The 26,619-nt window shown below is 40.4% G+C and overlaps 1 protein-coding gene across 2 annotated transcripts in view; it reads right to left on the minus strand.

Moving 5' to 3' along the window:
- The window catches only part of Cep76 (centrosomal protein 76), a 28,202-nt gene continuing 1,583 nt past the window's right edge, over positions 1–26,619 (minus strand). The window contains exons 1-11 of one of the 2 annotated variants that reach the window (XM_052742391.1): positions 25,789–25,807; positions 25,170–25,242; positions 24,189–24,413; positions 21,019–21,204; positions 18,650–18,747; positions 13,612–13,740; positions 10,966–11,154; positions 8,194–8,360; positions 6,244–6,577; positions 1,656–1,873; positions 1–1,386 (exon numbers count right to left, since the gene is read on the minus strand). In XM_052742391.1, coding sequence (XP_052598351.1) covers positions 1,248–1,386; positions 1,656–1,873; positions 6,244–6,577; positions 8,194–8,360; positions 10,966–11,154; positions 13,612–13,740; positions 18,650–18,747; positions 21,019–21,190 — 1,446 coding nt within the window. In that variant the 5' untranslated portion in view covers positions 21,191–21,204; positions 24,189–24,413; positions 25,170–25,242; positions 25,789–25,807 and the 3' untranslated portion in view covers positions 1–1,247. Of the gene's footprint in view, positions 1,387–1,655; positions 1,874–6,243; positions 6,578–8,193; positions 8,361–10,965; positions 11,155–13,611; positions 13,741–18,649; positions 18,748–21,018; positions 21,205–24,188; positions 24,414–25,169; positions 25,243–25,788; positions 25,808–26,619 lie in introns of those variants that run through there. The other variant, XM_052742390.1, reaches the window with a different exon arrangement.

Below are 26,619 nucleotides of genomic sequence, written 5' to 3' on the forward strand. Positions count from 1 at the left end.
TAAATAAATAAATAAAGTCATTTTATTGCAACAGTAGGTAATGAAAAGAATAAATAATGTGGATAGTGAACTAGCATACACTTATTTCTTAAGACAACCAATGGCTAAAACAACTAAACTAAGAAACTGCACACAGAGGCAGGCAAATCTCTGAGTTCCAGGCCAGCCAGGGGTACAAAGTGAGATACTGTAGGTGTAGTTCAGTGGCAGTGTTTGCCTAGCATGTAGGAAGCCCTGGATTTCTAGTATCATAAAAACAAAACAACCTTCTGCACAGAAAAATGGACAGTCAAACTTAACACATTTATCATTTATCATTAGCTCCTTACAGAAAGTCAAGTCACTTTAGTTTTTAATGCTTACCAAAACTTTTAAAACTTGCTCAATTTAAAAATAAGTGAGTTTGAACTCATATTTTTCTCAATGGTCTCTTATGATTTTTTTCATTGAGATTAGTCACATGTACGCTGATGTTTTTAACACAACAAAAAAATAAAGAACAACCTATATTGTAACAAGGAAGTATAATAAATATTTTCTAAAGTGCTCAATTCATTGTAATAATGTTCATAAATTATGTACACTCCCACAAACTCATGTGAGATTTGTTATTAATATTTTTCTTTTTGAGACAGGTTCCCACTGTATAGCCCTGACTGGCATGGAACTTGCTATGTAGACCAGGCTGGCCTCTCATGCGATTAAAAGCCACCATACCTAGCCCTTCTTCCTATTCTTCCATCAAAGTCTTCATATACATTTCTGGAAAGCCTTGAATACCCTAGTGTCATGAGTAAACCACAAAATTATAGTTCAGCAAAATATATTTTCATCTATGTAATAAATAACCTATTATGAGATTAATTTCTTCTAATTTGTGTAAAATAATCTTTCACTTATGAAAAATAATGACCATTTTGATTTAACTACAGCTTAAACTACTAGACAAATCTCTTTACTCATTAATGTAAAGAAAACATCTTATATTCACAGTTAAACTACGGAGTCCCTCAAAACAAAGTACCATTTATTATTATACCCTTAATTTATACTAAATTCAATACAAACTTTTTTATCCTGAATTTTTAAGTACATACATGATTTTTTAAAACATTAGCAGTCAGATCTATACAAAACAATCACATCCAAAGTCAGAGGCTGAATTTAAATTAAGAAACCTTCACACAGCTAGTCAGTCATATACAATTCTAATAAAGCACAGGAGTAATTCTTAGGAAACGTTAGTCCTATAATACTGAGCGATATTTACAAGCAAACATGATCCAAACAGCACATGCAGATTCAGGGTAGGTAAACACTCGAACACGGACTGCCAGTCGCACCTGGTCTCCACGACAACAGATTATTTCTTCACAAAAAGGAGACCTATGTAGAAAGAAAATGTATTGAAAGTCACTGGAGAAGCTCCCACGCATTCGTGCTGTCACTCCTAGCAATTATCAGAATGATTGCTTTCCTAGATTTTTTTTTTTTTTCAAGACAGGGTTTCTCTGTGTAGCTCTGGCTGCCCTGGAACTCACTCTGTAGACCAGGGTAGACCAGGCTGGCCTTGAACTCACAGAGATCCCCCTGCCTCTGCCTCCCGAGTGCAGGGATTAAAGGCCTGCGCCCAGCTGAATCCATAAAGTCCTTACCGAAGACACGTGGCAAACGCACGCCTTGCGTTCCTATACACGAAGTGTATTGGGAACCCTTTGAACGTGTGGCCGTCAGGTACAGCCCTCCTTATGGCGTCCTGGAACTCCTCATTGCCGGCAGATATGCTTGTCGTCCGCTCAAATTCATACGAAGCCAGCGCTGGCGATAAGAGATAGGAGAGCTGGTCTTCCCAAACAGTGGTGAGGCCAAGGTCCTGGAGCAATTAGAAAAAAAAAAAAAATTAATATCTTAAAAACCAATGAAATAAAAATGTACTTTCTACTGCTTTGTTTTGCTTTTTCCAAACAGTTTCTCTGTGTAACAGCCCTGGCTGCCCTGGAACTCACTCTGTAGCCCAGGCCGGCCTCGAACTCACAGAGATCCGCCTGCCTCTGCCTCCCCAGTGCTGGGATTAAAGGCATGAACCACCACCGCCCGGCTCTGAACGTGATCTTGATGGGCACAGAATTTATAATCCTACTGCTTTAGCCTTTGAGTTCTAGGATTACAGACAGCACTACTATTCCTAGCTAACTTCTCATTTTAATGTATGCCAAAAAAAGGTTCATCTATTTATTTTTGTTGTTTTGAGACAGGGTCTCATATAGTCCAAGGTGGTCTCAACTAGATGTGATGCTGAGTATGTCCTTGATTTTCCTGCTTTCATCTCCCAAATGCTGGGATTACAGGTATGTGCCACCATACCCAACTCAAGATGTCTGTGTGTGTTCCTTTTTTAGAATCTAACTATGTAGCCCTTCCAGGATGGCCTCCATCTTGCAATGATTCTCCTGCTCATGCCTCCTGAGTGCTGGGATTGCAGACGTGTGCCACCGCACCTGAGACAGAGAGATCTGTGTTTGTTTTTGGATAGTTTGTCGCCATGCAGCCCTGGCTGTCCTAGAACTCAGATTTGCTTGATTCTGTCTCCCAAGCTTTCAAGAATTTTTTTTTTAAAGACAGGGTCTCTTCTACACAGCTCTAGCTCTCCTAGAACTCACTATGTAGACCACGTCGGCCTCCAGAGATCAGGCCATCTCAGTCTCCCAAGTGCTTGGATTAAAGACGTGTGTCATCATGCCCAACCGAAGAGATTTTTTTTAAGCTGTAATAATTTCTCAATTTCCAATTAATTATTCTAGGGATGAACAGTAATAAAAATAAGAGGAAGTTATTATGTTCCATTTCTTAGGAATAACTAAAAATCATTCAATACAATGATTTATCTAGCATGTATAAGGCTCAAAACTACAAAATAAACACCGATTAGATAGAATACATAGAATCATCCTAAAATGGAAGATATAATGTCAATAAGTTTTGAGATTATATATTTTTTTTTTTTTTTTTTTTTTTGGTTTTTCGAGACAGGGTTTCTCTGTGTAGCTTTGCGCCTCTCCTGGAACTCACTTGGTAGCCCAGGCTGGCCTCGAACTCACAGAGATCCGCCTGGCTCTGCCTCCCGAGTGCTGGGATTAAAGGCGTGCGCCACCACCGCCCGGCTGAGATTATATTTTATTTAAACTGTTTGGTAAGCATGGAGCCCTGGGCTCAATCCCCAGCACTACGTACAACTAGGTGTGAAAGTGCACACCTGTAATCCCAGCACACAGGAGGCGGAGGCAGGAGGACTGAAGTCCAATCTCAGCTACACAGGACGTATGAGGCCAGCCCAGGATAGGAGACCCTGTCCTTTCCTCTTGCCCCTCAAAAAGTTTAGTAAGACAATCTACACCAACTCATCTGCAGTGGGGAGAAAGTCACTAAATCAGCTGAATAAATGAAGCTCAGGTATCTCCTGAACAGTGGTTCTAAAAGGCATCGTCTTTACACTGTAAGAGAGTAAAGGTAAAGACAGGGCCGGAAAGTTGGCTCAGCAGTTAAGAAAAGCACTTGTTGCTCTTGCAGAGAACTGGGTTCAGTTCCCAGCACACACATGCCGCTCACAACCATCTATAACTCCAGTTCCAAGGGATCAGAAGCCCTCTTCTGAACTTCGTGGACACTAGGCATGCACATACATACCTGCAAATACTCATACACATAATAATAAAATAAATCTAAAACACAAATTTAAAAATGGTAAAAACATGCTACCTATCAGCTGACAGGAAACTTAACAGACACATTTCTATGAATGTTCAAGATAATTATGATTTCATCTGTAAACAAAAGTAAACTACTAATATATAGACAAACTGAGTAAAAACCTTTACGTACAAATATCAAAAACTTCTTAAAATTCTGAGTATTGTCATTATGTTATTACTGACCATGACTGTCTCCTACCATCTCAGGGTTCTAGCTGTTGTAAGGGAGTCTCAAAGGCCTGTGTCAACTTAATCCTTTCCCTGCCATAGCCCCCTGAAGGTTACAGAACGAGTGACTTTTAGCTAATGACACTAATTTCAGCTACAAGAGTCAACGGAAAATGATACCCTCATTTTCTGACCTTAAGTTATAGTTCCCTGATTACAAACAGGTGCTGATTAGCTATGTAAACCTTCATACATAATATCAGAATACTATGGTGAAAACACAGGACTGTGTCAAAAACAAGCTTATAGTATAATAAAATACTGTTCTCGTGTTAATATTACTAGGCAATATGAGAGAAAGAGAAAGCAAGGAAGAACTTTCATTTCCAGCAGTATAATTAAGTAGTCTGCCCACCAGCTCCATGGTGGGTGGAAACGTAAATGCTTCATGAGCTGATGAGCAAGAAGTATGCTAAGCCAAAGCAATCAGTGATTGGGAATCCAGAGAATACAATCAATCAGTTTGCCTTTGACAGCTTCAGGAAAATAAGGGATGTTTCTCCAAGAAGGGGATTCTAAAAGCATCAGAGGTAAACTAGAAATAAATCTTTTCTGGAAATTTTGGATTTCAGTCCCTTGTTGGCTGTGAATTACAAATAACTTACTACTCCAAGGCTTCAGTCTCCAACAGTTTCTTTTGATAAATGACAAGTTAGGGGAGAGTGTGTGTGTGTGTGTGTGTGTGTGTGTGTGTGTGTGTGTGTGTGTGTGTGTGTGTGTGTGTGTGTGTGTGTTTGGAGACTTTGTACATGCTAAACAAATACTCTACCATTGGACTATACTCCCAGTTTAATCTCATCAGCCACGGTGGTGTACTAGAAGAGGCAGGTTCTCTGAATTCAAGGACAGCTTGGGCTACATAGTGAGTTCCAGGCCAGCCAGAGTTACAGAGTAAGAGTCTGTCTCAAAAACACAAAAATAAATAAGTACGTAAGTTTAAAAAAAATGAATAAATAAAACATGTTAATTTCTTCCTTCTAATTCGTGCATCTTGTCTTTAACGTTCTTACGAAAGAAATCTACATGGCTAATAAACAAGACATCTGACCCTATTATTAAAGGAACGCAAATTAAAGCTAGAATGAGGACAAAGTTTTACAACAACCCATGTGGAAGAAAATAAACAGGACAGGGCTGGAGAGATCACTTAGCAGTTAAAAGGATAGAACTCACATGGCAGTTTACAACCACCTGTTAACTCCAGTTCCAGGGAATCTGATGCCCTCTTTTGACCTCTGCAGGCATGACGCACACGTCTGGTATACATACATATACACATACATGCAGGCCAAAATACTTTCACATAAAATATATAATAAATCTTAAAAAAACAAACAAACAATCAGAAACAAGCCTGGGAGTGGGGACAAAAGGAAATTAATCAAACTGTTTTATATGGATCGATTATCTGAATAAACCTTTCATAAAGAGGAAATCCAACCAGTCTGACTGTAGAATGTGAACAAATCTGTAATTCTTCAATCTAGGAGGAAGTAATAACTTCAGAAGGTTCAGCAACCTTGGGAATCCTTAAAAAACATTTATTTTTATTATGTGTATGTGCATGTGTCTGTGTGTTCCACATGTATATGGGGACCTGAAGAGTGTGTCGGATTCCCTAGAAATGGAGTTACAGGCTGTGAGCTAACAGACATGGGTGCTAGGATCTGAACATGGGTCCTCTGGAACAGCAAGAAGTGTTCTTAGCCACTAACCTACCTTTCCAGGCCAGATTTAGCCATTTTTAAGTCTCACAACTATGTCCCATGACTTCCATCACTATTATCTTCACAAGGGCAAGGATAGGCTAATGAGTGACTACTGGTATTGAACACACTTAAGAAAAAAAGTTGAGGCTGGATAGAGGGCTCAGTGGTTAAGAGCACTTGTTGCTCTTGCAGAAGAGCTAGGTCCAATTCACAGTACCCACATAGCAACTTGTAATTGTAATTCCAGTCCCAAGGGATCCAGAGCCTGCTTCTGACTTCCATGGGCACCAGGCATACAAGTGGAACATACATATACCTACAAACAAAATACTCAAACACAAAATAATAACTCTAGCCAGTTATGATGGTGCACATGTTTAATCCCAGCACTTGGGAGAGGCAGGTGGATCTCTGAGTTCCAGAACAGCCAGAGCTATTACAGAAAGAAACTCTGTCTCAAAAAACCAAAAATTAAATAATAATTCTAAAAGAAAAATTAGAAAAAAATAAAACACAACCAAAGGAAGTATGAAGCTACAACTATTTCTGTTAGTCACCTTTCTGTGTTCCGACACTAGGAGCCGCAGCTGCATTTCGATTTCATTGCTTGTGACTGAGGCATCAATCGTGGATGCACACAGAGGTGGGAAGGGAGGGAGGGACGTGGTGGCACCTGGAGCACACACAGACTTAATTGCTTCTTCACTCATGGGTTTCCACTTGGATTCATCATTCAAATCAAATATGCAAGTTTCTACTGCATCTGAGGGTTGACAGTTTCCCAGGAACATCTGATGATTGAAAACACAACCAATTGTTCGGTAGGGGTACAATGGTTTGGGCTGTTCAGCAAGTGGAGGTCCTTCAGGATTAGTAGGCTTGTGGATGTACCTAAAAGACATCATGATTTTATACAATGAGAATTTTAAAATTAAATTTAAAATAAAGGCAGCTATCCTACTAAGGAAAAAAACAAAAAACAAAGCTGTAATTACTTGCCAGGACTCAAGTTTGGCCTTTGTTTTTACTTTCTGTATCTTCACAATCTGATTACTCTGTGTGTTTACTCACTCGCTCACACTTGTGCATGGGAAGCTGATACTGCACCGCTGTCTCTATAGCGATCCACTTTTTTAAAGATGGGGTCTTTCCTTGAACCCAGAGCTCACAGTTCTGAATGGACTAGATGGTCACTGAGTCCCCAGGATTCTCCTGTCTCCCCACTCACAGCTCCGGGGCTTCTAGCACATGCCCACACTAGGCTTTTGCATGAGTTCTGAAGATCTGAATTCCCAATCGCATAGCAAGCGCTCCACTAAACTATGTCCCAGCCAATTAACTCTGCCTTATCTACATAATACACCTTAAAAAAAAAACTTTACTGATCTCAGAGTTATAGAACACCCTGGTCTACAGAGTGAGTTCTACAATAGCAAAGGTTACACAGAGAAACCCTGTCTCAAAAACAAAACAAAAACCAACTTTACATTTTTTTTTTTTTTTTTTTTTTTTTTTTTTGGTTTTTCGAGACAGGGTTTCTCTGTGTAGCTTTGCGCCTTTCCTGGATCTCGCGCTGTAGACCAGGCTGGCCTTGAACTCACAGAGATCCGCCTGCCTCTGCCTCCCGAGTGCTGGGATTAAAGGCGTGCGCCACCACCGCCCGGCTTTACATTTTTTTTAAACAATAGAAAATTTTCTAAGTTGGGCGGTGGTGGTGGTGGCGGTGGTGGTGGTGGTGACAGCAGCAGCGGAAGTGGACCACACCTTTAATCCCAGAACTTGGGAGACAGATTTCTATGAGTTCAAGGCCAGCCTAGTCTACACAAAGCAAGTTTCAGGAAAGCCAAGGCTACACAGAGAAACTCTGTCTCAAAAAAATATTAAAAAAATAAAGAAAAGAAGGTTCTATGCCTATGGTGAAGATCAAGAAAGTTTATCCCAGAGAGCATCATAATTCAAATAATTTAACTGTATATTATTATGTATGACTACCTAAAAAATTATATATACACAATGCTATAATATCATGATAGTAAAGAATATTTTAGAAGTACATAGTATTTTCTTAAAGGTCATTTACTTAGCTACCTTAAGTAAGAAAGCCTACAATAATTATATAATTATAAACACGTACTTTTGAGTACCATCCTAACAAACAAAACTTCTGTAATTTCAAGATGGCTCAGTGGATAAAGATGCTTGCTGCCAAGCTTCCTGACCTCCTGACCTGAGTTTTAGCTTCAGGATCCACATGGTGGAAGAAATCAGTTCTGCAAGTTGTCCTCTGACCCCCAGTACACTAAGTAAATAAACAAATAAATGCAAGGCCTTGGGTTTGATCCCCAGCCCAATTATACCTACCTATCATCATGTATGTGATGTGATCATAGCATGTGAGCACACACACGCTATGGCAACCCAAGTGGAGTCAAGAGGACAACCGTTCGGACCCAACTCATTGGCCCGAGACCTGCATTTTACTACCCTTGTAAACGCAGTTGACTAACCTGTGCCCTGTTAAACTCTCCCAAAACGTGATGGTCCCGTCAGTCCCACAAGTCATAACCCATGCATGAGGCGCCCCCTTTGCCTTGGTGCCGACACAGACAAAAGCCTCCAATCCATATCCAAGAAGAAGGCTGCACAGCAGGTTAGCATGGTCCTCACAATCGCCCTGGAAGGGGGAGTCAAGTAAGATTAGGACGTACTCACAGCTCCATTAAATACCGGAACAAAAACTACAATAAAAGGTTCAAGTTCAACCACTAGTCCAGCATTAATCTAAAACAAGGAGAACATATGCTACTGTGAAAGGCTCTAAATTACAAGGAACATTGACATAAGCACAGTGGGCTATCTAATCCCAGTCTGGATCTTAGCTGCCGTGTATCTAGTTCATTAGAATTTCTGTTGCTACTGGATTTAGGGCCAACAATGAATTTTCACATATAAGTTATATTTGTTTGTTTGTTTTGCTTTGATTTTTTGTTTTTCAAGACAGGGTCTCTCTACATAGCCCTGGATGTCCTGGAATTCACTATGTAGATCATGCTGGCTTTAAACTCACAGCAATCCACCTGCCTCAGCCTCCCAAGTGCTGGGATTAAAGGCATGGGCCAATACCACCTGGCTTTGTAAGCTGGATTTTAATTCTATTTGATAACTTTCATAAAACACATTTTATGACAAGAATAATTAGTTTGGGTTAATAATCATATGACCACAGTGGCAGGCACAGAATTTACCAACCCTAAGGTATAACTTAGTCAAACTTTCGTTAATTGCTTAATTTTTATGACTGCTGGGTCCCATGGAGACCTAGGAAGGGTGTCTTGAGCTATCTGGTATGTACTTGATACCTGCTCCTTTTAATTATGTGAATTTTAACAGATGACACTGGTTTAGTGAGTATTGCCTCATTAAATCTACTTTGAAATAATTACAAAGCTGGGCCCAAACCTTTTGTGTTTAGGGGAACCTTCTAAGCATTTTCAGTACTTTGTTTTAGTTATTAAGCTACATGAACTGAGTAAACATTAGTATATAAAATTCACTTGAGAGTTTCATAAAGTTTAAGTTTTTTTATGAGTTGCAACTAAATTCTTTTTTTGGGGGAAGAACAGATACTAAAATAAGCCCTAAATTTGGAAACCTTTAGAAATAAGGTGGGTAGAAAGCATTCATTGGCTGAGTTTCTCATTTTGTGGGGTTGGCAACAAGGCATATAACTTTATTCCAAGCACTCAGGGACAGAGGCAGGTAGATCTCTGTGAGTTTGAGACCTGCCTGGTCTACAGAGCAAGTTCCAGGCCAGCCAGGACTACCCAGAGAGACCCTGTATCAAAAACACCACAAAACAAACAAAAATAAAAACAGGAACTAACCTTTCCAACTGACAAATCAACCTCGCACTCAAATGAGCTGTCCTTCGTGACTGTGCGCTCTATTTCCACAGCCATGAAGAAAACTACTACCAAGAGCACAGGTGAGAGAAGTCTGTCTTTTCCGGTTGCACTGTCACAAACAAATGTTAAAGCAGTCTGACTTATTTGCTCATGATACTAGCAACAGTTTTAGAGGAGATTAAGAATCATCCCATAATCTAAGTTAAATGACTGAAACCATTCAAAGTTTAGTATCAGGAGCTGGAGAGATGGCTCAGCAGTTAAGAGCACTGGCTGCTATTCAGAGGACCTGGGTTTCCCAGCACCCACATGGTGACTCCATACTCTCTAACTCCAGTTCCAGGGGATTTGATGCCCTCTTCTGGCCTCTGTAAGTACTGCATACATGTCATGCACAGAAAAACCTACACTCAAAACACCAATACACATAAAATAAAAATACATAGTTTTCTTGTAAAGTTTAATATCAAATTTATACAAGTTACTAAATACAATTCTGTTTAAAACTAAAGAAAAATGCAAACCACTAAATCCAAGAATTTTTTTCATAATTATTCTGTTTATAGATTTTGTTTTGTTTTTGGAGACAGGGTTTGTGTGTGTAGCCCTGGCTGTCCAGGAACTCACTCTGTAGATGAGGCTGGTCTCGAACTCAGAGATCTGCCCGTTTCTGCCTCCCAAGTACTGGGATTAAAGGCCTGCACTACTACCCCCCAGCTAAGATTTTTGTTCTTTTTTGAGATACAGTCTTACTATGTAGCCTTGATTTGACAAGGAGCTTGCTATGTACACTAGGTTGGCCTCATAGTCAGAGAACAACCTGCGCCTGCCTTTGTACACCACTACCTCCAGATGCTCTGTTCTTGAGACAAGATCTTACTACATAGCACAGGCTGGCCTGGAGCTTTCTGTTGTCCAGACTGGCCTTGAATCCATGATTTTTTGCCCCAGCCTCCCAAGTGCTGGAATTACAGGCATGAGCCAACACATTTAACTCTATGACTTTGTTTCTGACAAGTAGGTATGAGTCTTTATCATAAAGAAACAAACAACGTTCTATTAAATAAGAAATTCCATACAAAAAGAAAGATGGTAAGTTTTTTTTGTTGTTTTGTCTTTTTTTTTTTTTTTTTCCAGAGCTGAGGACCAAACCCAGGGCCTTGCGCTTGCTAGGCAAGCGCTCTACCACTGAGCTAAATCCCCAACCCCAAAGATGGTAAGTTTTAAGTGCTGATTGTAAATGTCACAGATAATAGAGGTAAGATTTGACTTGTTCAAGTTGATAATATGTACATATTCAAGGAAATTCCGTATGCTATAAATTAAGAATACTTATGATAACGAATATCACTATTTGTTATGTGTATATGATACCTTGTTTCTACAGAGAAAAGCCAGCAGAGTGCACCACTGCTCCTGTTTGCCACCTCCTCCGATAACAGGGGCTCGTTCGTAACCAAGGACATTAACAAACCGTGCTGCTTGCCTCGGAGTATCCAGAAGCCGTCCAGCTCGAAGTGGTTTAACATAGGAACAGACTGGTCTATTTATCCCATTTTCATCCTGGAGGAAGAAGGGGAAAACATTAGCTGCAACACCAAATTAATCATGCCAAGTGTCACATCTTTCTATTATCCTGTAGATAATTCTGGACACCATTTATTGAGTGTATACCTTGTATCTAGCGCTAGGCTACTAATGGTTGACTAACATCTTTTAAAATTGTTATAAAGTCTATTTTATTCTCATTTCATAAATGAGACAAACTATAGCTATTATACAATGGAGCTAGGATTATGTATTTATGTATTTATTTATTATGTATACAGTGTTCTGTTTACATGTATCCCTGCAGGCCAGAAGAGGGCGCCAGATGTCATTACAGATGGTTGTGAGCCACCATATGGGTGCTGGGAATTGAACTCAGGACCTCTGGAAGAACAGCCAGTGTTCTTAACCTCCGAGCCATCTCTCCAGCCCCTTGTTTTGTTTTTAAAGACAAGGGTTTCTCTGTGTAGCCCTAGCTGTCCTGGAACTTACTCTGTAGACCAGGCGGGTCTCGAACTCAGAGATGTCCTGTGTCTGCCTCCTGAGTGCTAGGATCAAAGGTGTGTGCTGGAACCAGGATTTTTAAAGCCTAAGCTGTCTGACGTCAAAGCCTGTAGTAGTTAAGAACTGCTCTTTAAAGGGGTTAGCAGACAGATAAAGGAAGGGAAGGACATCTAAATCTAAGTTGAAATAATCTTTTGTATTACCACACAGAACTTTATATCCAGACAAAATATTTGACTGTTTAATGATAGTCAATTGAAAGCAGAATTTGAAAAACGATTTAGAAAAATGTTATATATTCTAAACACAGGATGCAGCTTTTGAATTTTTTTTTTTGGGGGGGGGCATGGTCTCGGGTGGCCTAGAACTACTAGAGTTAGCTGGCCTTGAACTCATAAATCCGCCTGCTTCTGCCTCTCAAGTGTTGGGAGTAAAGGTGTGTGTTACCACAACCCAAAGGGAGCCCATGTTAACGGTTGTGCTGAATGACTACTAAGAACACACGGCTGTCTCACAACACTGCCTACTACCATGTTTTAGAATTGGTATTAACAAAGCTTACATTTTCTTAACATTTTGATTACTAATACAACCAAGTAAAGGAGCCACTGGTGATTAAAACTTGAGATGATGCAAAATGCTCTGATGTAATAAAACCTAACTCAGGCAAATAGAAACACTACTGCTCAATTTTTAGAACCACTAATGTATTTCTACACAGCACTTCTCCAATACAATCCCATACCTTACCAAGGATAACACTATATAAAGTTAGAAGCAATTTTTCTCCTTCTCACCAATGCTAATTTAGGACTTTTGCTCTGTAGACCAGGCTGGCCTTGAACTCACAGAGATCCACCTGGCTCTGCCTCCCAAGTGCTGGGATTAAAGGCATACACCACTACCGCCCAGCTGCTAATTTAGGATTCTTATTCCCAAGCTCCCTATTTAGAAAATGAAGCCATTTGTAGTTTGTCTGAATGATTAGGGAGTGCAGGATACACATATATATAATATATAATATATACACACATATATATAATGCATACATCTGAGACTTATGTCAAAATAATCTAATAATCTAACACTGTATAGGAGCTCATGTATAAACTATTTGATCTATTCCTCAGAAGCTATACTTATATATTAAGTAGAAACTATACCTTAAATTTTAATCTCTAGACTAGTAATTTGCAGCATGTAATATTTCTTAACACTGGGTAGCCACAGCTCCAGTGTGTCACCTGATTGCAAGGTAAACAACTGATCTCCCTTAGTGTATTATGTTGCTAAGCCACAACAGGGCAGGTCAGCTGTATTAACGGCACTTTCAACCTAACAACACGTTCACAAACATGAAACTGCACTGTGAGTCAAGGTGCATCTAGGTGAAATTATGCAGTTAAACATCCCTGGTCTTCGGCTTAGAAATATTGGTTACACACAATTAATGCACTGAGTATTGCTTTAAAAAAGGTTTATGTATTATTTTTACTACTGTGTGTATATGATGCTCCAATGCAGGTGTGAAGGTCAGAGAATAACTCTGGAGTTGGTTCTTCCTTCTACCTTTAAATGAGTTCCAGGGACTGAACTCAGGTCACCCGCTTGCACAGTGAACACTTTCCTCGCTGTGCCATCCCAATGGCACTTACTACTGTTTTTTGCTTTGTTTTGTAACAAAACTAACACAATCAATGTATGTCCAGAGCCCCTGTTCTGTACACAGAGTTCAATTTGATTAAGCCATAAAGTATCCAAATGTTTAATGAATTTTAAGTATCATAAAAAAGGAATATTCCAAGTTAATAAAGATTGTATTACGCCATTGACCTAGCGAATAAAAGATAACTACTTTAGAAATAAATATTCATTTGTGTTATGAAAATATTTTTCTGTGCAAATTAAATATTTACAGCACTGCATCTCAAATACAGGGATGAAACTTGTCTAACAGGATTTACAAACCTGTGCAAAAATCTTTACCAGCCGTGAGTTGTGTGAAGGTCGAATTTGCAAATACTCTCTCCACCACTGCTTAGCATAGACCAGAAATAATCGTTCTTTCTCTGCAGTTTTCTGACGTTCCAAGGCAAGCTTGAAATAAAAAAATTCAATGTCCTAAATTACTGGAACAATCCATGGCTCTCCATCCCTGCTACCATGTCAACTTGACCTAACACTGACTTATTTGCAAACAACTCAACATTTCCCGGATTTTATAACCACTTGTCAATAATCCACACAATAATCCAAGTGACCTTTCCCTGCACACAACGCAAGTTTTTAAATAATAAAACAGATCAATCACCTACCATACTGAAAACTACCTGCCTCACTCTAGCCCTGCCTCGTTTTCTCTCTCTCCCATCCACACAAGCCTTTTGTTTAAGCCTTTAGCTCCCACTACCTGGAACATACAGGCCCAATTTTGGAATTACTACTACTAACGTTCTTGCAGTTCAGACAGCTCTCTACCCTAGACATCTGACCTCCATTGGCCTCCCAGTAACCATTCTATCACCTATCACCCTGTAGTAAGTTTTCCATTTAACACCTTCTGTTTCTGGCATTTTGTTTACTGTCTCCAGACTCCTAAAAATAAGCTGCTGTAAGCCAGGCGTGGAAGCACATGCTTTTAATCCCAGCACTCAGGAGGCAGAGGCAGGAAGAGCTCTGTGAATTCAAGGCCAGCCTGGTCTACATAGTAAGTTCCAAGTCAGCCACAGCTACATAAAAGAGAGACCCTGTCTTAAAAAAAAAAAAGTGCTACCTGTGCACTATTATATCCCTAGCACATGGTACCTGGTCTTCTCCCACCCCCCACCTTTTTTTTTCCCTCAAACTTACATGTATGTGTAGGTATGTGGATGCAAGTGCCCACAGAGGCCAAAAGTGACTAGATCCCCTGGAGTTAGAGTTGCAGGCAGTTTTTAGCATCTGTTTAAGACTAGTAAGCATTCCTGACTAACATTTTAAGAATAAGACCAGTGAGGTGGCTGAGCATGTTAAAGGAGCTTGTCACGTAAGCCTGCTGACCTGAGTTTGATCCCCAGAATGCACGTAAAGATAGGAGAGAATCAACTCCACCAAGTAGTCCTCTTGCCTCCACACAAGCACCATGGCACATGTGCCCCCACCCCCATTAAGTGCACACACAATAATACATAAAATTTAAAAAATGTTTACAAAGAACGTGATTTTTAAAAGGAAGTCTGGAAATTAGACATTTCATATATGTGTATATATATGTGTGTGTACATATGTATATATACATATGTACATACACACATATATGAAACAGAATAAGCTATCACTAAAAATGACTGTTACCACAGAAAAATGACAAAATATAAAACGTCAAGGTCTGGAGAGGTGGCTCAGTGGTTAAGAGCACTGGCTGCTCTTCCAGAGGTCCTGAGTTTCATTCCTAGCACCCACATTGGCTGGCTCACAAACACCTTTAACTTCAACTTCAGAGGGCTATAACCTTCTCATCTAGATTCTTTGGGCATCCACACAACATGCATGCACATACACCAACATAGACACACACATATAAAGAAAATAAATATCCAAAAGCAAATAAGTACATAAAACAATGTTAGGTTTAAAAAGAAGAACCTGGCTGGGGGCGTTGGCATACGCCTTTAACCCAGCATTCAGGAGGCAGAGTCAGGCAGATCTCTATGAGTTCAAGGCCGGCCTGGTCTACAGAGTGAGATCCAGGACAGGTACCAAAACTACACAGAAAAACCCTGTCTCGGACAAAAAAAAAAAAAGAAGAACCTGACGTGTGTTGTGGCACAGGCCTTTAATTCTAGCACATGGGAGGCCAAAACAGGTGGATCTCTGTGAGGTTCGGGCCAGCCAAAGCTACACAGTGAGAACCTGTGTCAAAAAAAAAAAATGGAGAACCCACGGGTCTGGGGATGACACTCAGTGGTATAAGATGTACATAATTCAAGAACCCCTGGATTCAATTCCCAATTCAAAAACAACAAACTTTGAGCCCAGGCACTCTTGTCTCAAAACAACAACAAAACCCCAACAAAATAAATTGTAATTAAAATAATTATTGGGGCAGTGGTGGCATGCACCTTTAGTCCCAGCACTTGAGAGACAGAGAAAGGGGGATGGATCTATGAGTTCAAGACCAGCCTAGTCTACAGAGTGAGATCCAGGACAGCTAGGGCTACAGAGAAATCTTGTCTTAAATTAAAAAAAAAAAAATCAAATAATTTGTTTTTATAAATAACATACATACACATATACAATAATAAATAAATAAAAATTTAAAGGGCTATGACTATAATTTAGTGGCATAGTGCTTGTCTACCATGTGTAAGGCCCTCAGTTCAATCCCTAGTATAGCAAATAGGTAAAATATATTAAAGTAAAAGAGCAATAAAACTAAGAGATAACAAGACTATATTGCCTAGCATGTTGCAAGGCCCTGGGTTTGTGTCCAGTACCACAGAGTAGGTGGTTGGGAGGAAAGAAGGGGAGAGGGAGAAAGTCTAAGACCATAAAACATGATGGGGCCGGGCGGTGGTGGCGCACGCCTTTAATCCCAGCACTCGGGAGGCAGAACCAGGCGGATCTCTGTGAGTTCGAGGCCAGCCTGGGCTACCAAGTGAGTTCCAGGAAAAGGCGCAAAGTTACACAGAGAAACCCTGTCTGGGGGGGGGGGGGGGGAATGATGGGGTTGCATAAAAGTACAACTCCAAGACTAGAGTACACAGTCAAGAAGAATTATTCCACAAGAAAGCAGAGCCACAGCTGCAACTGAGGACCAAGGACACAGAAATCCAACGCAAGGGACTGAGAAATCTGGTGATCTCACAAAACACAGGTAGTCACTGCTGAGACCCGACAGTATAGTTAGGAGAGTACAGGGGCCGAGCAGCCGAGTCTCAGACCAGTGTATGAATGCCTGTCCAACGGATCTCTGAGAGGGGCAAAGTCCGTGGAGGCCCTCTCTCACTTGGCAAAGACCAGTGGACTTTGGGCAGCGCAGGACACTGCTGGATTCACAGGGCTTGCAGGCTCTTTTCTCTTTAATTATGCTGTTGATTTTTTTTCTTTTTTTTTTTTTGTTTTTTTGTTTTTTGAGACAGGGTTTCTCTGTGTAGCTTTGCGCCTTTCCTGGAACTCACTTGGTAGCCCAGGCTGGCCTCGAACTCACATAGATCCACCTGGCTCTGCCTCCCATATGCTGGGATTAAAGGCGTGCGCCACCACCGCCCAGCTGCTGTTGATTCTTTTGGTGGTTTTCAGTTTCACTTTGTCAGTCACACATGTGACAGCTGTAATTTTCCCTGGAAATTCTGTTTTCTCAAATGTTTTCCCATAAGATTAGGCAGGAGGCTAATGCTTCTCAAATTTCTTATCTGGAATTACTAACTGCAATTCCTAACCCTGAGAACTTCTCTGACTCAATATAGGAAAAAATGCAATGCAAAATGTGGGATGGATAGATCCATCTTAACCATCCACAAGGGCTTATATTGGTGGAAGAAGAATGGTATGGTGGAATGGGAAGAGTGCCTTATCAAAGTCTACCTTTTACAGAGAGACTGAGACAAGTAGGACCCTCTAATAGGCCAGAGAACAATATAAAAGCATATCTTTTTTTTTTTCTGAGACAAGGTTTCGCTGTATAGCCTTGGCTGTCCTGGAACTCGCTCTGTAGATCAGGCTAGATTAGAACTCAGAGATCCACCTGTCTCTACTTCCTGAGTGCTGGAATTAAAGGTGTGCGCCACCACAGACCAGCATAAAGGTATATGAAAACATTTTTCAGGTTCAAATATTGTTGTCCTTAAGCAATGGACCTATGGCTACAACCTTTTAACTTTTTAACTCAAGCAGTTGCCAGCCGGCATAAGTGCTGCAAGAGCAGGATGTGCCTAGCTCGGTATTTAGCTAAGCCTGCAAAAGTACTGAACTCGAAGTCTAGCATGAAGTTATTATGTAGGGGACGGGAAAATGTGTTCAGGGAAGCATAAAGGGGAACAAAGGGGGGCTTTTATGATGACTACAATGTAATTCTTAGAAGTCAAAAACAGAAACTAATAATAGAACTGTTTATGTAAGCCTGGTAGAACAAGCTCCGTTAAAGGGTAAATAAAGATGGCTCAAGCTATTCAGGGCCACTTGTGTGCAATCCATCTGGTGGTCAGAATTTCCTTGTGCTCCTTCCTGTCTCAGGACCTGAACTCGAGCCAAGGCTGTACCCCAGCAGGAAAGAAAGCCTCCCCAAGCATTCTACAGAGGATTACACAAAGACCAAGCTCTCAGTAAATGTCTATGAAATGAAGATGGCACCACAGGCCAAGGTGTCTACCCACAAAAGTCTAAGGACCTGAGCTTGATCCCCGGGACCCGCATGGTGCAATGACAGCGTCCACTCCTGAAAGTCACACAGCAGCACAGCCCCACTCCCAATGCACACAAACACATGCAAATGCAATAAAGCTTGTTTAGATACCGACCCATGATGCTACTCCATACCCCTTCAACTCTGTGACTCTCTCCTGGTCACACTTCTAGTCCTGGAGTTTGATCAAACCCGGGGCCTTGTACATGCTTAGCAAGCACTACCACTGAGCTGCACCACCAGCCCCAGCTTTTTCTTTCTTTCCTTCTTTCTTTCTTTCTTTCTTTCCTTTCCTTTCCTTTCCTTTCTTTCTGTCTTTCTTTTTTGTTGTTGTTGTTTTTCGAGACAGGGTTTCTCTGTGTAGTTTTGGTGCCTGTCCTGGATCTTGCTCTGTAGATCAGGCTGGCCTTGAACTCACAGAGATCTGCCTGGCTCTGCCTCCTCCCGAGTGCTGGGATTAAAGCCCGGCAGCGCCAGCTTTCTAGTTCTTTTTCTATCCCTCTGGTTAATTTTATAGTACACATCTGAACAGGAATGTTATTTTTTTTCTAAACAGAAAATACTTTCTGGGGTAAATACTTCCTACAACTAAGGCAAATGTATAAAGAAGAGAAACTGACTTACCTGCGTGTTCACTACTTCTTGAGATAGTGTTTGGTTGAGTGGTGGGTACATCTCAAGCTTTATGTTTAAAATTCCCACAGAAACTTTTGATTCTGTGCCTATAAATACAAATAAATAGTTAAAACTCTACTTAAACTATTTAAAACATAGGACTTTCAGGACTATGTGTATTTTGTCAATCAAAGTATAACCAAAATACTTTAGGAGTAAGGTGCTTTATCACCTAAGTAGAATGATAATACTCAACATTACACTTAATATTCATATTTAAAATGATTCAAAGTTTTAAAATGAACCAAATCAAAAAAATTTTTTTTTTTTACTAAAGCACATAATTATAACATTAAATATATTCTTAGCTCTCTAAAAAAAAATTTAAGGAACTTTTCTGACCTCATGGATTTGGAATTCTTAAATTTACATTTTTTTTCATATTTTTGGAATTTGTTAATGCTTTTTTTATTTAACTTTATTTTATGTGCACTGGTGTGAAGGTATCAGATCCCCTGGAACTGGAGATACAGACAGTTGTAAGCTGCCATGTGGGTGCTGGGAATTGAATCCAGGTCCTCTGGAAGAACAGCCAGTGCTATTAACCAATGAGCCATCTCTCTCCAGCCCCTTAAATTTATATCTTTAAGTATATAGTTCCAACTAGATTTTACATTAAGTACAAAACCAAAGCAACTGTTAAGATTGTCTCCATGACAATTAAGAAAGTATTCAAACTTTTTAACAGATACAGTAATTCTGTTTACCCTTTCTTATCACAGCACGTTTTGGACCCATGATATATATATGACTATTTATTACTTCTTATGCAAATCAGTATATACTTATTTCCAGGTCATTGTTAGGATTACCATGTTAGGCCTACTTTTGTTGTGTGATTTTGAGTTTTTGATTTTAGAGTTATGAGTGCTTGCAGGAATATCTATCTTGCACCTTGTGCATGCAGTGCCCTTGGAGACCAGATCCCCAGAGACTGCAGTTAACTAACAATCACTAGTGAGCCACTCTGTGGATGCTGTATACAGAACGTGGGTCCTCTAGAACAGCAGCCAGTGCTCTCAACCACTGAGCCATCTCTCCAGGCCCAGGCCTATTTGTGAAGACAAGACCGGAAATCACTTTTTAAAACAAATCTCGTGTAAACAGAACTTTAGTTCTTTTTATTTAAATACAGACCTATTTTGAGTCTGATTTAGATTCCAAATTACTAAGGCCTTGCTGTCTACTGACCAAATTTAGCTTTCTTTCTTTCCCCTGTATGTGTGCTTGCTCATGCATATGTGTATGTAGATGGCCTTGCCCATTCACATGAGTGTGGAGACCAGAGGCTGATGCCGGGTCCCTTCCACTACTGCCCTCAGCCTTAGCTTTTGAGACAAAGTTCCTCAAGGAACCTGGAGCTCACCAATTAGCTAGACTGGCTGGACAGTGAGTTCCCAGAATTTGCATGTCTCCACTGCCATCAAGAGCTGGGGTTACAGATGCATGCCGCCATGCCCAGCTTTGTATGTGGGCGCTGGGGATAGAACTCGGCTCCTCATGCCTGTGCAGCATCTTAACCACTGAGCCGTCATGTAGTCCCAAGTTTAACTTGTATGGATAAGCTGCAATACTAATGCAACTCCATTATATGTTATAGATAAAACATTAGTAGCTTTAGTTTTCCTCAGTTTATGAGCTAATATATACTGCATAGCAGGCGGTATGCAAAATCCAAGGAAGTAATAATGTGCAACCTCTGTCCTTTACTGTTCATTGTTCCTGATGATGATGAACAAGCTAGCAACCCTTTCAGATTTCATTTGTCTACTGGAAGGGGCTAGAGGAACATCCGTCTACTCATTCATCAATAACCACTGGTATGACGCTGGCACAGCGATACACGACAAGAATCCCAGCCTGAGGCAGGCCAACTGCTCTATATGGAGAACTCATTCCAGCCATAATCCAAAACAAAATAACCCATAACCTGCCCCTAAGAACCACTGTAGTGATGGGGATATGCTGTACTCTTGGGCACATCAGGAGAAGCTTATGCATACATGTACTCATGTGTGTTTAAAAGAATCCTGGTTTTCTTTATAACTTTATATTTAATTAACCAAAAAAAAAAAAATGGTGAACCTCCAAAATTTCTATTCATTTTCCAGGAAAAAAAAAATTCCTTTAGATAAGCCAGACTGACTTTGAAGAACTATGGTACATTGTTCTTCCAGATATTCCTGAGACAACTTACTACTGAAATTCTGATTAAACGCTGTTTTACAGGTCTCCCTCCTGTAAAGCCCTTTTGTTGACATAAAATGTATTTACAAACAATATTTATAAAAAGGTAAGAGTGACACTAATCATCATACCTACACCCATAAGTTCCACAGTCAGACTGGTCACTCCATTTTCTGAGCCCAAAACTGATCTCCATTCCAGAAAATAGGATGCCACTAAAGTGGTCTCACCAAATATGTCTGTTTTGATCAGCACCATGTGAATTGGATCACTTATTGATAACATTGTTGTTGAATCAGCCATTCTAGTTCCATCACCTAGCAACACAAACCAAAGACAAAATACATGTATTATGTATTACTTAGGGACACAGAATCATTTTACAAGCTGAGGGTGTAGCTAAATGGCAGTGATTACCTAGCATGCCCAAAGCCTTTGATTTCATACCCAGCACCACATGCACACACATGCGCGCGCGCACACACACACACACACACACACACACACACACACACACACACAGCACTCAGGTATACACATACATACATAACATACATACACACATCACACACACACTTACTGAAAAGTATACTAAATAAGCTTACATACAATGAAATAATTTGGTGAGGTCTCTAAAAGTATGCCAGAATCTGGGGGAAAAAAATATCATCCCATTTCAATGACTGATATTTGATAGGACTAGCAGAGTATGACGACTTATTTAGAAGTTATTTACTTACGTTACTTACTGTAGTCAATTCTTCCTGATTCATGAAAATTCTATTCTTGAAAAGAATTAATGATATTATATAATACTACAAAGAAAAGGCCATCAGCTAGGTGAGGTGTACATACCTCCAATCCCAGCACTCTGAAGGTAGAAGTAGTATGATCTTTGAGTTCAAGTCCTGTCAGAGTACTTAGTGAGATCCATCTCAAAAAAAGCACATACACACCAAAAAGAGAACCCTAAAACTGGTGTGGACAGATGGCTCAGTGACTAAGAACACTTGTTCTTGCAGAGCCTGAGGGTTCAATTCCCAGCACCGACATGGCCCATCACAGCCCTCTGTAACTCCAGTTCCAGGGGATCTTATGCCCTCTGCTGGCCTCTGTGGGCACTGCACAACACATATTGTGTACAAACGCACATATATGCAGGCACAATGCCCATACACGTAAAATAAAAATATAAAACCCTACCACATGTCAACATTAATCCTCAAATTACATTCATTCTACAACTCCAGAAATTATCACAGTATTATCTACATAAAACTGAAAGAGCCAGGGGCCAAGATGACTTAGTAGTTGTTATAGTACATGCTGCACAACCAAGAGGACCAATGGTCAGAACCTTAGAACTCACATTAATGCCAGATGTTCAATCCACCTACCTCTGTCTCCCAAGTGCTGGGATTAAAGGCATGCGCCACAACTGCCCAACTAATTAACATTTCTTAAAAGTCTTCGTGTGTGTGTGTGTGTGTGGGTGGGGGGGGGGTATGCATTAACATTTTCTTCCTTTCTTTCTCTCTTTTTGGTTTTTTAAGACAGAGTTTCTCTGTGTAGTCCTGGCAGTCCTTGGAACCCTAGACCAGGCTGGCCTAGAACTCAGAGATCCATCTGCCTCTGCCTCCCAAGGACTGGGATTAAAGGCGTGCACCACCACAGTAGCCTCCCTTTAAAAATGTTAATGTTTGCCGGGTGGTGGTGGTGGTGCACACCTTTAATCCCAGCACTCAGGAGGCAGAGCCAGGCGGATCTCTGTGAGTTCGAGGCCAGCCTGGGCTACAGAGTGAGTTCCAGGAAAGGCGCAAAGCTACACAGAGAAACCCTGTCTCGAAAAACTAAAAAAAAGTTAATGGTCTACAGAGTGAGTTCCAGGACTATACAGAAAAACCCTGTCTTGAAAAACAAACAAACAAACAAAAACCTCAAACAAACAAACATTTTTATAAGGAGAAAAAAAATCTCAAAAGTACTGGGGTTTAGCTCAATTTGTAGAGCGCTTGTCTATTATGGACAAGGCCTTGGGTTTGACCTCAGCCTCAAATAAACCATTTAGGTTGGCACACACCTAAAACTCAAGCACTAGAGGGTGTAGGCAGGAGAGTCAGAAGCTTAGGGCCGCCCTCAGCTACACACTAAGTTCAAGGACGCTGGGCTACTTGAAACCCCAGCTCATAAAAACAATGGAAAAGGTAAAAATCTCTGAGGCAGCTTTTTTTTTTTTGGATTTTTCGAGACAGGGTTTCTCTGTGTAGCTTTGCGCCTTTCCTGGAACTCACTTGGTAGTCCAGGCTGGCCTCGAACTCATAGAGATCCTCCTGGCTCTGCCTCCCGAGTGCTGGGATTAAAGGCGTGCGCCACCACTGCCCGGCTCTGAGGCAGCTTTTAAAGGCACTAAATTATTTAGGCAGACTTCTGCAATTTTGCTTGCTTTATGGCTTTAAGTTGATAAGTAAAATATATCTAATGCATTGATACATTATATAAACTTTGACTTTTTTTTTAATGTGTGATGTTTTTTTTTTTTTTTTTTTTTTTTTGGTTTTTCGAGACAGGGTTTCTCTGTGTAGCTTTGCGCCTTTTTCCTGGAACTCACTTGGTAGCCCAGGCTGGCCTCGAACTCACAGAGATCCGCCTGGCTCTGCCTCCCGAGTGCTGGGATTAAAGGCGTGCGCCACCACCGCCCGGCATTGTGTGATGTTTTTGAGACATGGTCTCACTATGTAACCCAGGCTGGGCTCCAACTTGAAATTCTCCTGCCTTAGCTCCTCCCCCCCCTAAAACTGGCCATGTGATAGGATTATAAGGATTATAAACACTAACCACCACAACCAGATTCAAACTTAGACTGTTAAGTTTCAAACTAGGTGTGGTGGCACATACTTGTAATTCCAGTACTTGAAAGTACAAAAGACTATGTACATGATAGATATAAGCAATTAACTAAAAACAAAACAAAACCAATTAACATAGAAAAAAATTAAGAGAAAATTAGTGAATAGAGCAAGAAGCAGGTAAGAACTCATTTAAATAAGAAATAGTACTAAGGGGTTAAAACTGAACAAAAAACTAGAGATACTCATTTACCATAATCAATCTCTCCTCCCCCAACCCCCAAGGTCTCACTAGGCAACTCAGAGCTCTGACTGCCTCTGTGCCCTGAGTGCTGGGATTCAAAGTGGAGCCCCCAGGCTGGGTTCACAATCTCTCTATAGCACAGATTGCTGTAGTTGTTCTGCAATAAACAAAAAGCAAACACATTTTATTAGGTGTCATTACTGTTTCTTACCTAAACTTTCTCTGTGAACTTCAAGCAGAAATCCGTCATGGAAATCTGGCTCACAAGCACATGGAACAGGCTTTGAGCGGAAACGTTGGTTCCGATAATGTAAACATAAAGTAAACGTCGAACAAATTTGTCCTGGTAAAGGCTCAGGTTCTTGCAGATGTTCCAAGAAAGCTTTTCCACCCAAAACCTGAAGGTAAAGATACCTCCGTGTTGGATCAACATTAGCTGCAAAGTGTAGCAACATATGAGGAAACTGCCAGATAACTGAATGAATGTGATCAAGACATTAGAAACGACTTGACAGAAACAAAGACTTTGACTGAAATAAAAAAATGAACCACCCAGTTTACTATGTAGCAGAATCATTTGCAGTATAGCAAGCAGAGATCTATAATATGATAGTCTTTACTCAATTTACAGACTTGTTACAGTTGAGAGAATCAAAGCCAAGGTTAGCTGTACCTTTGCTTTTTAGCTGTTTATAAAGCATGAAATCACCTCCACAAGCCAACTCAGATCATTATCAACTTAGTAACTGTATTTGTCAAATAATTATTTCACCATTAAATAGCAAGCACAGATAGTTTGCTTTCTCTGTTTTTGGAGACAGGGTCTCTCTATATATCCTTGGCTGCCCTGGAACTCATTCTGTAGACCAGGCTGGCCTTGAACTCACAGAGATCCAGCTGCCTCTGCCTCCCAAGTGCTGGGATAAAAGGCACTGTACCATCAGTTTTTATAAAATATATCATTACAACATCAGAAATCAATGCTCCTGATTTTGGATATACTATATAGTATATCTGATCTATTTCACACAAAACAGCATCTAAGTTTTAGGTTAACTAATGACAAATTTTAAGTACTTCATTTTGAAAAGAAAAACTTGAAATGTTTTCTATCAAATACCAAACACTGTAGCATGTCCATTTCCAACCACAAACAAGTTTCTGTTAAAAATATATATCTGTATATACATACTTTTTTTTAATGTTGATTGTTTATCAAAAGCAACAGCTTGCTTTGGAGAAGGGAGTTCTTGATCAACACTGTCCTAGAAAAGTAGAGGGAAAAAATAAAAGTGAGGAAATAAAGATTCTAGTTAAGAGAACGGCAGTAGCAGAACAAAGCACTATAGGATTAGGCTCCTTCACAAAGCTACTCTAGGACGTAGAGCAAGAGATTAGGTCATACTGCCTTCAAAAGTATAAAAAAAAAGCGATAAAAACAAACTAAAGCCTTTATCTGCTAGCCTAATTAAAGTGAAAATAAACTCCCGCATAAAAGAGATCTAACTGGTAAAAGTCTAATACGAAGGGATTCAATTGTCTTTAAATCTTGCCATCCACATTTTTCTTTTTAAGCTTTTTGTTGTTGTTTTGAGACTAGGTTTCTCTGTGTAGCCCTGGCTGTCCTGGAGGCTGCTGTGTAGACCAAGCTGGCCTCGAACTCACAGAGCTCTGTCTGTTTGCCTCAAGAGTGCTGGAACTAAAGGCATGCGCCACCAAGCCTGGCCTTAAAACAAACCAATACCTTAAACAAGGCTAAACTTCCTTTAATCCCTATATAACGTTTGGCTTTTGGGGATAGTGGCATTTACCTTTACTCCCAGCACTTGGAAGACAGAGGTAGGGGGATTTCTGTGATCTCAGGGCCACTTTGTCTATATAGTGAGTTCCAGGACAGCCAGAGCTATACAGTGAGACCCTGTCTCAAAAAAGCAAAACAACAACAACAAAAAACCCAAACAAACAAACAAAGACATAAAAAGTAACATTCATAAAGCAGAGCCTGTTAATAGGTCAGTTTTTATAACAAATGGGTTTGCAAACCTCAAAACCCAAAAGATGATAGTGTACTAAAGTGCCCAACTCTCCCGGGTATGAGTCCATCCTATTTCTAGTAGACTATTATTCCTGTATTGAGGTCACAGTTTTCCATTATTGCCTCATTTTCAAAATAAGGCCTACTTACTAAGCTCACCAGGAGACATCCCACTACTGACCTATTTGTAGAGATCTGAGGGGTTTGTGCAGTCAGTTTTTTCCTTAAGGAACTGTATAAGTGTACTTGTTTTAAACTCATGCCTAACTGAAGAAAAGACATCTACAGAGTAACAGGAGTTTCTCCACTTCAGAGAGGGAAGTATGGTGTACACCTCCCATCTCATCAGCACTATCTGCCAACTCAGGTTGGGGCCAACTGAAAACCTTAGAAAAGGAGCTGGGGGGTGGTGGCGGTCCACTTTAATCCCAGCACTCAGGAGGCAGAGGCAGGCAGGATCTCTGAGTTCAAGGCCAGCTTGATCTACAAAGCAAGTTCCAGGACAGCCAGGGATACACAAAGAAACGCTGCCTGGAAAAAGAAAAGAAAAGCAACAACAACCACCTGACAGAACGATATTATAGGAGCTGTAGTTTAGAGCACCTGT

Source organism: Peromyscus californicus, unplaced genomic scaffold, assembly GCF_007827085.1.
Source record: "Peromyscus californicus insignis strain IS unplaced genomic scaffold, ASM782708v3 Scaffold_17__1_contigs__length_78620276, whole genome shotgun sequence".
NCBI classification, from domain to species: domain Eukaryota; kingdom Metazoa; phylum Chordata; class Mammalia; order Rodentia; family Cricetidae; genus Peromyscus; species Peromyscus californicus.